Source organism: Vigna radiata, chromosome 9, assembly GCF_000741045.1.
Source record: "Vigna radiata var. radiata cultivar VC1973A chromosome 9, Vradiata_ver6, whole genome shotgun sequence".
Lineage (NCBI taxonomy): Eukaryota > Viridiplantae > Streptophyta > Magnoliopsida > Fabales > Fabaceae > Vigna > Vigna radiata.
The window spans coordinates 12,108,242-12,121,886 of NC_028359.1; the positions used below are offsets into that span (position 1 = coordinate 12,108,242).

Here is a 13,645-nt window from a genome sequence, read left to right on the forward strand (position 1 = left end):
CCGCGCGGTGGCAAATAACAATATCTCTTGGTCAATAACTTGTTTTGATCATCTAACCGGAAATTTTGATTAATGACCACCTGACTCTGACTTGGCTAAAATAACATCACCCTCGTTTTCTTTCGGTTAAACTTTGGATCTTGAGAAGTTTAACTTATATATATAAATAAATGGGTATCCGCACGGATAGTGGATCGAGTTGCGTGTAGACACTATCGTGTCCGACTCGATCAGTTATCATCTATATTCTCATCCAACACTTTTGTCACTCTATAAATGTGCATGTTGTAAATGTTTAACAATAAAGATGTTATTTTGCAAGTTTGTTGATGTTTAATTACTGAACATAATCAAGTTGTAATTTAGTAAACGTAATTTATGCGCAGACGTATCTACAAGCTTATGGATAGTAAGTATTCTATATTGAAAGTCAGAATATGGGTGCTTTTCAACAATTGAAACAAATTACATTTCAAGGGAAAAATAAATTAACAAAGGCGAATGTTGGGCAATTTGTCAGCTCAAGTTATATACGTATATATAAATTACAAGGGAACCGAGGTAATCTTTTATGACTATACTTAGTCATTTTATATACGTATATATTTTTAATAACAACGATAGTTTTTTTAAGAACATGTTGTTTTATATTATTGACAACTTTTTTCATAATATATATTCAATTTGCTTAAAACTGTGATACTAATTTAATATAATATAAATATTTTGTACATTTTTTTGTATGAATATAATTAATCTTGTTTTTAATTATATTTTAGGTGTGCTAAGATAAGTTTTTGCGAAATTCTTACAAATAATATTAAATTCTATTGAAACTATCTGTTAAAAAATTCATAGCGGTTGAAAATTACGCAAACTGACCCGGCAATTATTAATTAGTTTTGACAAGTACTGCATAATTGAGTGTTACATATTATCAAAACTAATCTTGTATTTTGGCCGCCCTGTATTTCCAATTTCATATATAAAATAAAAAAAAAATGGCAACTACGAAAAGGGTATAGACTCTTGATTAATTTTTGGAGATAAATGATTTCTTTCACAATTTACATTCCTCGACTATTCTACATGGTTCTTCAAGCTAAACAGAAATATTTGCGATGAATTAACTATATATCGAGCACTATTATCTGTTTCTTTTAATTCACGTTCGAAAGGAAAAGGCAATAAAAATTTAACACTTCAAAAAAAAAAGTAAAGTCACTCAAAAGTAAACTATATCTATGTGTAAGGAAAATATTTTTTTAACAATTTTTTTTACAATATCTATATAAGAGTTTGTGATTTATCCCTTTATAAATTAATAAAATAATGACATGATTTATTGTAAAAAATTATTAAAAAAAATATTAAAGTATCATGGTCCATTCTGAAAATATTATGTCGGTATGAATTATGTTAAAAGGAAAAATAAGACAACGAATGAGAAAACAATTAAAGAAATAAATGGGAGATTAACGTGTTATTTTAAGAGTAACTGGGTATCAAGTCACAGGAATGAAAGAATAGCCCAACTTTCATGGTGTATTACACTTTATTTTTCTCAATAAAGAAAATGGAATTAGAAATGTATATTAGAAAATAGTAATCCTATAAACATGTTTTGCTGTAAAAGTGTAAGATATGGTTTAGCACTTGGGAAGATCAGCAGGAGGTGCGGGCACTGAGAGTGAAGGAGTGGGTCCATTCTCAACCTCGAAAGCCATGGCTAGCCCCCATGGCAAATGCGTCTCCAAATGGCAGTGCACAAGCCAAACACCTACAAACACAATTACATTTAATTAGAAAATATTAATTTATAAATTTAAAAAGTTTTTATTTGATTATTTGATTGAAGAAATTATGGAACCTGGATTATTTGCTTGGAATCTAATGACGGACCATCCTCCCACGGGCACAGAAATAGTGTTACGTATTTGAGGGTTCAAAAAATTGAACTTGGGTTCGTCTCTAGTGGCGTTGTAATTCCCAAACCCTTGAGCCAAAACATGGAAGTTAAAACCGTGAATGTGCATGGGGTGGTTCTCCGTCGTGATGATGGCGGTGTTCTGAAGCACAATCTCAACCGTCGAATTGAACTTCAACGTCTTCACCTTCGTTGATTTCGGCGCGATTCTGAAGCCAAACGGCATCTCATTTATGTTTTCGTTGGTATAGTCAAACTCAACCGGAGGCCGATTTGGAAAATCCCTAGTGTACACCCCATCAACGTTGTTGCCGTAAAAAGCTTCAAGCATCGATACCCCTCTGCCACGTGGCAGGACGAAGGACTCGTTGTTCATGTTGGCAGAAAGTGGACGCGTGGACCCCGTGCAGCCTCCTGAGAAATTGGTGCACTCCGTGAAGCCAATCCCGAAAGTGATGAACATGTGCTCGTCCACGTGGCGTGGCACGGGGACCCAGTGGGGTCCACCTGCCAGGCCCGTCATGTTAGTGTAGAACCTGTGGGCTTTTTCGGTGTCGGTCTGAGCCGGAAGGTCCGGCATGACGGGCTTTGCTGACCTGTCACCGTCGTAAATGATCAGTCCTCGGGTAATGTTGGCGTTGATTGTTATTTGAGGAGCGGAATGGTATGGGCTGAAAGCCATGTAATATGAACCGACGCGCTGGTTTGTTCTGAGAAGGACATCGACGGTTTGACCCGGAGCAAGAACTAGAACGTCGGTGTCGTAGTGGTTGGTGTAGGCAGCGTCGATGGCTACCACTGTTAACGTGTGGTTCGCTACCTGGAAGAAGTGTTGCGTATTGAGTGCAGCGTTGATGACGCGCAGCAAGTAAGTTTTTCCTTGTTTCACTTTCACCTTGTACGTTCCTGAATTTATGACATCGTTATAAAATATAGAACACTATAGAATGAAATTATTTGTTTTACTTCTCTGAAATGAATTGAAATGTTGGAGTTACCATCCTTAGAGCAGTTATATAGATCGCTGGGTAAACCGTTGATTGTATACGCATCAGACGGTATTGGCGCATCTTGGGACTCCGTTGCATTGTGCTCAACCTCTACAACATTAGCATTCCACCACTCACCTGCAAATTTTCAAAATAGTGACATATTTAAAATAAACTTGTTTGTATATAACAAATCATACTTAATGATAATGAGAAAGGTTTTCTTTTGTTTTGTTTGAAAAAATTTCTGTATGTTTAATTTCTGCAGACGAAGAACCTATCAGATATCACAGATATATCATTTAGGAAAATGATATTTTAACACCATTTTTTGACACTATTTTGACACTATACACGTGTTAAAATGTGATTGGATGATTTCAAATTAAAAAAGTTGGGACAGGGGTATGTTTGGAAGAAAAAAACCAAAGTTTATTTTTTAATTTGAAATCGTCCAATCACATTTTGACACGTGTACAGTGTTAAAATAGTGTCAAAAATGGTGTTAAAATTTTATTTTCCTATCATTTAAAAAAAGGTAATATAAAGGAAAATGATATTTTGACACTATTTTGACATTGCACACGTGTCAAAACGTGGTTGGACAATTTCAAATTAAAAAAAGTGAGACAAGGGTATATTTAAAAGAAAAAAATCAAAGTTTTTTTTAAATTTGAAATTGTTTAATCACATTTTGACACGTATGTAGTGTCAAAATAGTGTCAAAAAATTGGTGTCAAAATTTCATTTTCCTAATATAAATTCTTCATCAGATATATCATTTAAAACAAGGTAATATAAATTCTAGAAAAGAAATTGAAAGGAATGAGTACCTAGCAGTATTGGGACTTCTTGGTAAACTTTAGGAAAAGGGTAGGAGTGTCCTTGTCGAGGGCGAATGAAAAGGGCACCATAGACTGTAGCACGTAGAAAAGAGGAGTGTGCATGCCACCAAAGTGTTCCTTCTTGTCCCGTTAGGTTAAATTTGTATGTGTAACTGCTGCCAGAATGTATTGGGCATTGAGTTACAAATTCAGGACCGTCTGACCATGGGGTTAAAAATTGAAGAATTCCGTGCCTGCAATTACAAATAAGAACATTTCCATATTAATTATATTATTTTTCTCTATATAGACTTGAAAATTCTATAGTATTTTTAAATGCTTTAAACCTTTTCTTTCTTATATATTGTTATCTATAATCTCCATAATTCTCACGTGTTTATATTTAAAAATCTATTTTTTAATTATATATATTAATCTTTAAAAAATTAAAAAGATATTTCAGTAGTGTGTATCTATATTCAACTACTTATACAAAATAAAAATGACTTATTACTTTCGTTTTTGGACAGGTTGAGAATAGACAACGAAAACAATAAATTATTGTTTTCTCAAGAGTGAACCAATAAGTCAACTTTTCGCGTTACTTTAAGATAATAACTTTGACATTTCTACTTTTCATTAATAAGAAAGAAAAAAGAACAAAATTTAACGGCTATGTAAGAGTGCATGTATATAAACATATATAAAGAAGATGTCTCAAGTCATTATTTAAATAATTGTTAAGCCCAACCTCGTTTTGTTTGTTTCATATATGATTTCTAGAAACATGATATTATAATAACATTTTTTAACAACCTTCTTGTAATAGAACACGTGTCACAATTTTATTAGTCTGATTGAATTTATTTCTAAACAAATATTTGAAATGGATTAATGACAATATTTTTAACAACTTTCTTACAACAAAACATATGTCACCGTTTTATTGATCTATTTGAATTTATTTCTAAAAAATTATTTGAAATTGACTAATCACAAACGATCATATAAAAAAATTATAAAAAATAGTTGTTAAAAGAATTTTTTTTTCTGTTTTCTATAGTTTTACTTAATCGTTGAGAGAGAGAAGAATTTTCTTACCAATGAATAGTAAGATTGTAGGGTGATTTGTTGAACACATGAACAACAACGGTATCACCCTCTCGAGCATTAATTGTAGGTCCAGGTAGGGTTCCATTAACGGCAGTGATCACTTGTTGACGACACAACCGTTGTATAGATATGTCTTCCACCTACATAACAGCACAAAAACATTAGCAAACTAATGCATACTTTCACTATCCCATGAAAATGAAAAGAACGGAACAAACTCATCATACATTGAAAGTGTGTTCCACAATCGCAGCACGAGCCAATGAAGAAGCTAGCAAAAGAGCAAAAACCCAAAACACAAAACGTTTCATTTTGTGATAATATTAGTTTAGCTTAACGAAACAAAAGAATGATTTTGAATATGCTGTACAACGAATACGAGTTCAATATATATAGATTAGACCTGAGTTTGACTATTCAAAAAATTTACGTTTTTCTTGGTGTGGTGAGAATATTTGCAAAGGTTTTCTTTGATAGAAGCAAAAGCAGTTGAATTTTCGTCGGATGAAGAGTTGGATGCAACTTTTTTATGACGCTAATTAGCGTAATAAATATGTACACAAAGATAATGTAATCACGATTCGTCAATATTTTAGAACTTTGACCTAAACAGGATATTTAAATGTGCTTGTTTCTGACTATATATGTCAGGAAAATCCATTATACCATTGTTTATTTACTACTTGATATGAAAGTGCACCATATTTTCATTTTATCACGTTTTAAAAAGTTGATATATTGACATGGTGGTTAAGGTAATACAAGTCATTACAGAAACAATTTCTAAGTAGATTTGTTCATTGAACTGGGTGACGTGCTTGAGATTAATTAATACTAGTCAGCATCGTAACGAAAGTCAGAATGCGAGCTTCAATCATTCAAAGATGTTCAGAGTGAAGGGGAACAAAATATTACTGTTGATATATGTATGGCCAAATGAGGCCAGTTTAGTTACGACAAGTTATTTCTGTGCATTTTCTTTTAAACAATTAATCAGAAGATAAGAAGTTTATTATTGTGGATGAAAATAACTTTCAGGTCACAAATTGTACTAGTCAAATACCTCTGTCGGTCACATTAGTATTGGTATTGTACTAGTATGATATTGTATAAAACACAACCGAATGTGTTTTATGTGTCTATATCTAAACAGGTCTAACTCTCATCATGATTATTACTAAAGGATTGGTCCAATTACTTATCAGTCTATCAAAATTAATGACATATCAACTAATTTAACATAATATATGATCAAACATTGATCTAGACAAGGAAAATAGATCAGTGAGTCCAAGTCATATAGATAAGAGTCCACCAACATAACAAATCATATTATAAGTAACATATAATAGTTAATGTTTAAGTCTTACTTGAGCGTCAAAATATTTTTTGCGAGCACAATCTTCGTTGACCTTAGGAGGATGAGTACTGAGGAAGAGAATGACGAATACTTTGGAGAGTAAAGATTGAATAAGTTCGTGAAGTTGAAGTCTTGGATACCTCTTTATCTCTGTGTAAAATCATAAAGAATAACCAACTTAGTCCATATCTCTTTTTGGTGTCTATAATATTAGTTTTCTTTAATTAAAACTAATTTAGTGTTGAAACAATTCTCTTCACATTTTAGCTCTGGCAAAAAATTTATTAACTAACTATTGATTAAAAGAAGTCACCTTAAGAACCTAAATAACTAAAAGAAGCATTACCTTCAATAAAAATAACATGAAGGAGACCAAGTTACATTATTGCTCCAACTTCTAATCAATTCAAAACTATGCTATACAACTCCAATACGAATACACCTCTTTCTCAAGTGGTAAGTAAAATGTATAATTCCACTACCTCCGAATTAAAAATAAGTAAAATTTACTTACAAAAACTCTCAAATACTTGAGTTAATAAGAGTTTATGAAAAATATGAGTAATGTGATCGTAATAAAAAATATTAAGTGAGTGACTACTCCCTATAATGAAATCGTGTATTAATAGGTCTTTTTATAATTATTAAATAATAATTGAATCATATTTTATCACTTGAATTATCACTACTAGAATTTATCCTCCAATATTTTAAGGATAATTTCAAATGTATTTGGACTCAAGGATGTTGGCCTACTTATAAAGAAAATATCACGTAATATATTTAAACTAATAATAAAGATGATTATTTAATTTTGATAAAGATGTTATTCATTGTTATCAACCAAATTAAGTTTAGAAAAATTGTTATTAGATACAAAACTGACTATACAACTCATAATTATTTTCTTGATTTAAAGAGAACACATTCCACATGTTTACGACATTGTCTTCTGCTTCTTCTTCTTGAAGAGAACCATGAGAGACACAACAAAAACCTTTACACACTAGTGCAAAAACGCTGTTTAACGTCACCCATCAGACGTCGAATTCGTGATAAATCGACGTCTATTATTGCACGGTGGCATTATCGTAAATATATTGGTAAACTAGACGTCCGTTTCGATGTTAGGCGAAGTCTATAACATGATAGATGTCGCACCTGCCTCAAACCGAAGTCGAATTGCCTGAGGTATGTGATAAGACAGACAATTCGACGTCGTCTAGAAAAGGACACTGACGTGTCAGTCTCTGACAGAAAGTCAAACGTCAAACGGTTCAGCTTCAGACGAGGAATAGACGTCGGATACCATGAACAAGCGACGTTGACTGGGGCTACAATTAATGTTGTTCACCTAATTCCCAGGTGCTTAGATGTCACGTAGTCAAACGACGATGTCTAAGGCCTATCTGGAAGGCGAGAAGACAAAAAATCCTTAAATTTAGACGTCGGTTCGGAACGTAATCGACGTCTACGTTCCTGTAATTGATTATTTTCACCAAATTCGAGGGTTTTAGACGTCGGCTAGGAGGGGCACCGACGTGAATTACCCTGACAGGAAATCAAGCGTCAATCTTTTCAGCTTCTTTAAGAAGAATAAACGTCGGATCCCGATCAAACATTGACGTCTATAGACGTCGGTTTCTGGTGCAACCGACGCCCAATTTCATTTTAAATAAACCGCAGACCCTTCTAACCACTCAGTTTCTGATCGCGTCTTCATCTCTTCTCCTTTTTCTCTGGTTCTCCTCTTCTTTTACTCCCTTGCGCACCTCTACTTTTTATCTCTTCTGGCATTGCATTGTATTTTGTCATAACGTCATTGTCTTCGTTCTCTCCTTTTCTCTCTTCATCCCAGGTGCGTGGTTTTTTCTTATGCTTACCGTTTAAACTTTCTTTAGTTTTTTATCGATTATCTTGTCGTTCAACTAATTAAAATTTTTTTTGTGTTGTGTTTTAGTGTAGTTTTGATCCACTCTTTCGGTAACATAGTGCAACATTCTCCCTTTGCTGGTTTCCTCACTAAAAGAGTGGCGATCTTTTAAGTTTTCTAGTTCTTCCGACCCAAAATGGAACTTGGGTCCTTGTCTACTTCTCGACACCGTAATTTTTTTCTGTTGCGGTTGAATAATTGGAAGTAGCCACGGATCCAGGTTCGGTTTTGGGTTGAAAGAACTAGAAGATTCAAAAGACGCAAGCTTTTTTTGTGGGGAAATTAGCAAGAGGAAAGTGTTGCACAATGCTATCGAAAAGTTTGGATCAAAACTGCACTAAAACACAAAGTCGTTGTTAGACGTCGGTTAAATCCATGCCCGACGTCTATAACATCATAGACGTCGGTTAGTGTCATTTTAAACCTCTTTATATATTCAAGTTGACGTCAGTTTAATCATAAGTGGACGTCTATATAGATATCGGTTTGAGTAAAAGCAGACGTCTATATAGATGTCGGTGGATATCATTAACTGACGTTTATATGGACGTCGGTTCTGACGAATTTCGACGTCCCATAGACGTCACCCGTTTAGACGTCGGTTGTAAAAGTGACGTTAAAAGCCCAAATTAACCGATGTTAAACAGCGTTTTTACACTAGTGATATCCTTGAATTTGACATCCAAATCCAACGATCAAAACTTCATTCTCTTTTACAAATGAGAGAGTTGAATTGCTTAGCCTCACTACCTATCTTTTCAAGAACCATTCCCTTACCATGGGATGAACCTACGAAAGAATTTTTCCATTCATTGCTAAAATGAGACTTTTTGTATGACATATTAGAGATCTCACATAAACTAACATTTCAAAAAATATTTATCATTTTTCATCACATAAAAATTTATTAAACAAAAAAAAAGAAAAAAAAAGAACCAAACCAAACTTACGTAAAACAGATGAAACAACTTCCTAAAAAGCCTATACAAAATAATAAATGAATAAAAAGAATTGGCAAGAAACCTATACAAATTTGAACATAGGAAGAAAACGTCTATCCATGAAAATAAAAATATAAGTTTATCGTAAAAGGAAAAGCCAATTACCATTTAAAATTTTATCTGATTTTCAGGTGTAAAGTTGTCGACTTATTCGCACAGTAATTTTCTTTACAAAAATTAAAAAAAAAATTAAACCCATGAATTTTTACATAATTATATGCATTTTTGCCCTCTTTCCGAAAGTCTCCAAAAAATAACAGAGATATAAAAGCAAAAGAGACCGAAATACAATCACATTCAATCCCAAACTTTTCAAAATTTGCATTTCAAATATACTCCAAACATGTACGACTCCTATAATTTCAGCACAAATAATATTCTGAACTCAAAAATAATGAAAAACTACCAAAATAATTTGTTCTACTACCCTTAAAAAACTACCACAATCAAACCATACATGAACTCCATATCAGCTGTCAGCTCCATATGTTGTTCATTTTAAGTAGTATATTATTAATTTTACTTTCAAAAATTATTTTCACTTTAAATAATGATTACTCAACAGTAGCCGTATAATCAATATACGTGTTTGTACAATACGATATAGTCAACTTATTAAATACGTCTAATGGTGTATTATTTCGGTTATACAAAATTAAAATATATGTTATCTTGAGATTTTGCCACTATTCAAGTCAAGTCAGTTAATCTAATAATATAATTGAACAACATAGACAATGTATTAGTTATAGATAACATTGATCATTAAACGAGCACAAAATTTTTTGTCCAATAAAAATGGTCATTCTTTAAATTTTTGCAATTTATATACATTACGTCCAAAAGTTAAACTCCTTCTAGAATAAATCTTTTTGAAATTGACATCGGATTGTCTTGTTTGTTAGGTCGAAGTTGACAACTTTTACCAATTTTATGATACAAGATTAAGGTGGAACGGGTCACTAGTATTTACACCTAGAAACATTGAAACCGGTTTTGCCTCGGATTTACATCACTATGAGTATTTTATTAAATTCATATTGAATATAATTATTCTGATATTTTGGTTATATTGACATTTTAAAAGATACTAATAATTTATTGTTATATAAAAATTTTATTTACAAAAATAAGAGAACATTAATCCGAACTAAATACATGTACACAAATATATCAAAAAGATTAAATATATCTAAACATATAAAAAATACCTCATGAAAATCCTTACCTCTCCCATCACTGCAACCATGTTTCGGAGAGGAAGCTACCATTCCGTTGTGTGCTAAGTAACACCATGGAGGTGCATGATAACGAAGGGCACCCTCGAAACGGTGGTGTCCGTGCGTCGTTTGGTACAAGGGCTATGCAAACAACAATGGAGGTAAAAGGGTGTTAACTGGGTAAAGGGCTAGACACAAGAAAATGAAGGAGAAGGAAGGATAAAACTCCCATTTCAGCACCCCCTACTAAGTGCAGCAAAATAAGGTGCAGGAAGAATTACCCACTACTATTTGTACCCACAACTAATAATTTTGCTATTGGTGTTTACAAATGGGCCTAAAATAGCGGTATTATGGGATAATTCAAGGGCCTTTCTTCCTGCACTACCAAGTTTTCTTTCTGCACCTTCAAATTTTTCCAAATACTTAAACTGACTTTAGGTATAAAAAAAAAAAATTACGCATGGAATGACTCCACCACCAGCTAGCATGTCCATGAAATGCCTCCAAGTATTCTCAACTGACACTCTTGCAGCCTCCAAGTTTTGAAGAGCTATGGTGTTTTGCTGCACCAAGGCAGCATTCTGCTGCTGCATTGCCTGAAGCACAGCCTCCAACATTCTAGTAGACTTTGAAGGCTCAGGCTGAGGAGGAGGAAAAGGAGGCCTAGGTGTCATCTTCTGTTCACACAAAAAGAAAAGACCATAAGTCCAACTCAAGGAAACTAAGATAATTTCCTACACATGGCTAAAAGTACACAAACACAAGCAATGTACACTTGCAACCTACAGGTTTTCTAAGAAAGAAACTGCTCTGATACCATAAAAGTGACATCCCAATTATATATATATATATATATATATATGTGTGTGTGTGTGTGTGTGTGTGTGTGTGTGTGTGTTGTGTGTGTGTGTGTGTGTGACATAATATAATCTAGAAGTTCACATTTTAATATAGGAGAACAGTTAGAGTAGACTTGCAGTTATGTTGTTAAGGTTGCAGTCTTCCAAAACAACTCCAGAATTAAAACTTTAAGCATGAAAAAGAGTATTTCAAAATGATCTCAGGAGTATCTCAAATAACATGAAATAACTAAGGGAATCCTAAGGAGTCTAGGCTGCAACATCATCTTCAAGCACTTGCTCTAAGAGCACCTCCTCAACATCTGCTCAAATCCAAGTGGATGATCATTGTAAAAGAAAAACATACACAAGCAACACACAAACACAAAAGCAAGGGTGAGTTAGATAAACAAACAATATACATATAGCACAATCAATCAGTATCGTCATGTTTAGTTATATATAAAGAGAACAATCAAAGGCATACAATTCTAACCATGCATCAAGTACTTAACACGGCTCATCCGTATTTGTATAACCATCCAACTATTGGTAGTCTTTGCACTTGTATAGTTCAGCTGGCACTCTCCAACACTATACAAGGTTAACCCTCATACCAGTCTATAGCTAAACTCTAAGACTATAGACAATGACCTCCCTATACTCTCACCACTCAATTCGTTCTTCTCTATTTGAGCATGAACATGCTTAGAGTGTAGGGATAAAGTTACCATTTCAAAGCTCCATACATTTATACAAGACACAACAAACCCCCACAATCATCTCACCCTGAGATTTTCAAATCATACTTAATTACCTCATCCTAATTCGCAGTCATATGCTTTCCAACCACACATGTCTAATATATAAATAGACATGAAAATCTATTTATCAAACCACATCAATCAATCCAAACAGTAGAAGAAAAGGAGTGAAACTTATTGGGTCTGGTCGCATAGCGCACAGGATCACACAGAGAAACCAGGGGCTTTCGCATAGCGCACACACTCTCTCTCACCTTGCAAATTACTTCTGGCAGAGGCTCCAGGCCAACACCGGTCACAAAGATCACTTGATTCGCTATGTGAATCATCAAGTAGGGGCGCCACTGTTTAACCACTCGCATAGCGCACCACTTTCGCATAGCGAGTGGCTCAAAATAGAGAGCCCCTCTAAGGAGGACTCGCTATGCGAAACAATCTGCATAGCGAGTCTGCATAATCTGCAGAACGCTTTATGCAGATTTATGCACTTTCCCCCACTCTTTTACCAATTTTAGACATTTTCCTTAACTTCTAATGATCCTAGATCATAGTATATAGATGTTTAAAGTAGTCTAAGTGGTTCTAGACGTTCCTAACATCATTATAAAGTGATTGTGCACCAATTTTCTCCCACAAACCCCATTTTCATCAACATAGAGACCTAAATTTGAATTTACCATTTAGAATATGTTTTCGACCATTTTAGCACTTCTAACAAGTCTCAAATGACTTATCTAAACTGTCCCAACGACTCTCTCACACCCTAGACCTTTATTGCTCAAAAGCACATCCTCACTTCCTCTAAACTCACTCAAAAGCATCAATTTAACTTAAATTATTGCCTATTAATTAGCATAACATGTTTCACCCCATTAAGAAGTTTAATTCCAACAAGACATCATACTCAATAACAGTTCACAGTCAAGAAATCCTCAGCACACAGTTCATCATTCAAGAGGCACTAAAACTCAACATGCATCAACCAATTTCTAGTACAATTAGTGGGACAACACAGAGTTCATTATATATACATATATATTAAGCTACAAAACAGGTAATAATCTAGCTCCCCTTACCTTGCAACTTCACAGCACAACTCAAAACACCGCTTCTATAGTGCCCTTCCCAAGGAAAAACTTAAACAGTGCCCTACAACCACTGAAATGATGGTAGAAGAAAAAGACTAATCACATGCAAAAACAGAATATTTGCATGATCAAAAGCCTAAAAGCAAGGAGAAGGGAAGAACATCTTACCAGCTGAAGAACAAGAAACTAATCGGTTGAAGTCGAAGCTCTCAACTCCAATAATGCGTGGACACCACCTAATCGACAATGCACTGGTTTAGTAAAAAGATTTGGTAAAGAGAAGACAGAGGAAAAATGGAGGAAATGAATTCTAGAGAGATAAACTCTTAAAAAAATAGGTTCAACTTTTCTAAAACTTATTATAAATCTACTTTTGTTTTTAAGATAAAACTCAACTTCTTTTTCTTAACGTGTTTTTCTACTCCTATTACAATATAAATATATATATATATATATATATATATATATATATATATATATATATATATATATATATATATAAATTATAAGAAAATCAATCTATCCTTTTCATTTCTTATAATCTTAATTGGAGACATTAGTACAGTACGTTAAAAAGTAATAAA

At 33.6% G+C, this 13,645-nt stretch overlaps 1 protein-coding gene across 1 annotated transcript; it reads right to left on the bottom strand.

Moving 5' to 3' along the window:
* Positions 1 to 1,474: 1,474 nt before the first annotated feature.
* LOC106773950 (laccase-7-like) lies at positions 1,475 to 5,196 on the bottom strand. Its single transcript, XM_014660718.2, has 6 exons — positions 5,081 to 5,196; positions 4,842 to 4,993; positions 3,750 to 3,994; positions 2,926 to 3,054; positions 1,871 to 2,833; positions 1,475 to 1,780 (listed from the first exon to the last, which is right to left on the bottom strand). The coding sequence occupies exons 1-6, from the start codon at positions 5,162 to 5,164 to the stop codon at positions 1,650 to 1,652; spliced, it is 1,704 nt and encodes a 567-aa protein (XP_014516204.1). The 5' UTR covers positions 5,165 to 5,196; the 3' UTR covers positions 1,475 to 1,649.
* Positions 5,197 to 13,645: the final 8,449 nt, after the last annotated feature.

Coding starts and splice junctions, on each gene's coding strand:
- LOC106773950 (XM_014660718.2), bottom strand. CDS start 5,164: ATGAAACGTTTTGTGTTTTGGGTTTTTGCTCTTTTGCTAGCTTCTTCA. Junction 4,994..5,080: donor TTGTGGAACACACTTTCAAT/GTATGATGAGTT, acceptor GCTGTTATGTAG/GTGGAAGACATATCTATACA. Junction 3,055..3,749: donor AGAAGTCCCAATACTGCTAG/GTACTCATTCCT, acceptor GAAAATTTGCAG/GTGAGTGGTGGAATGCTAAT.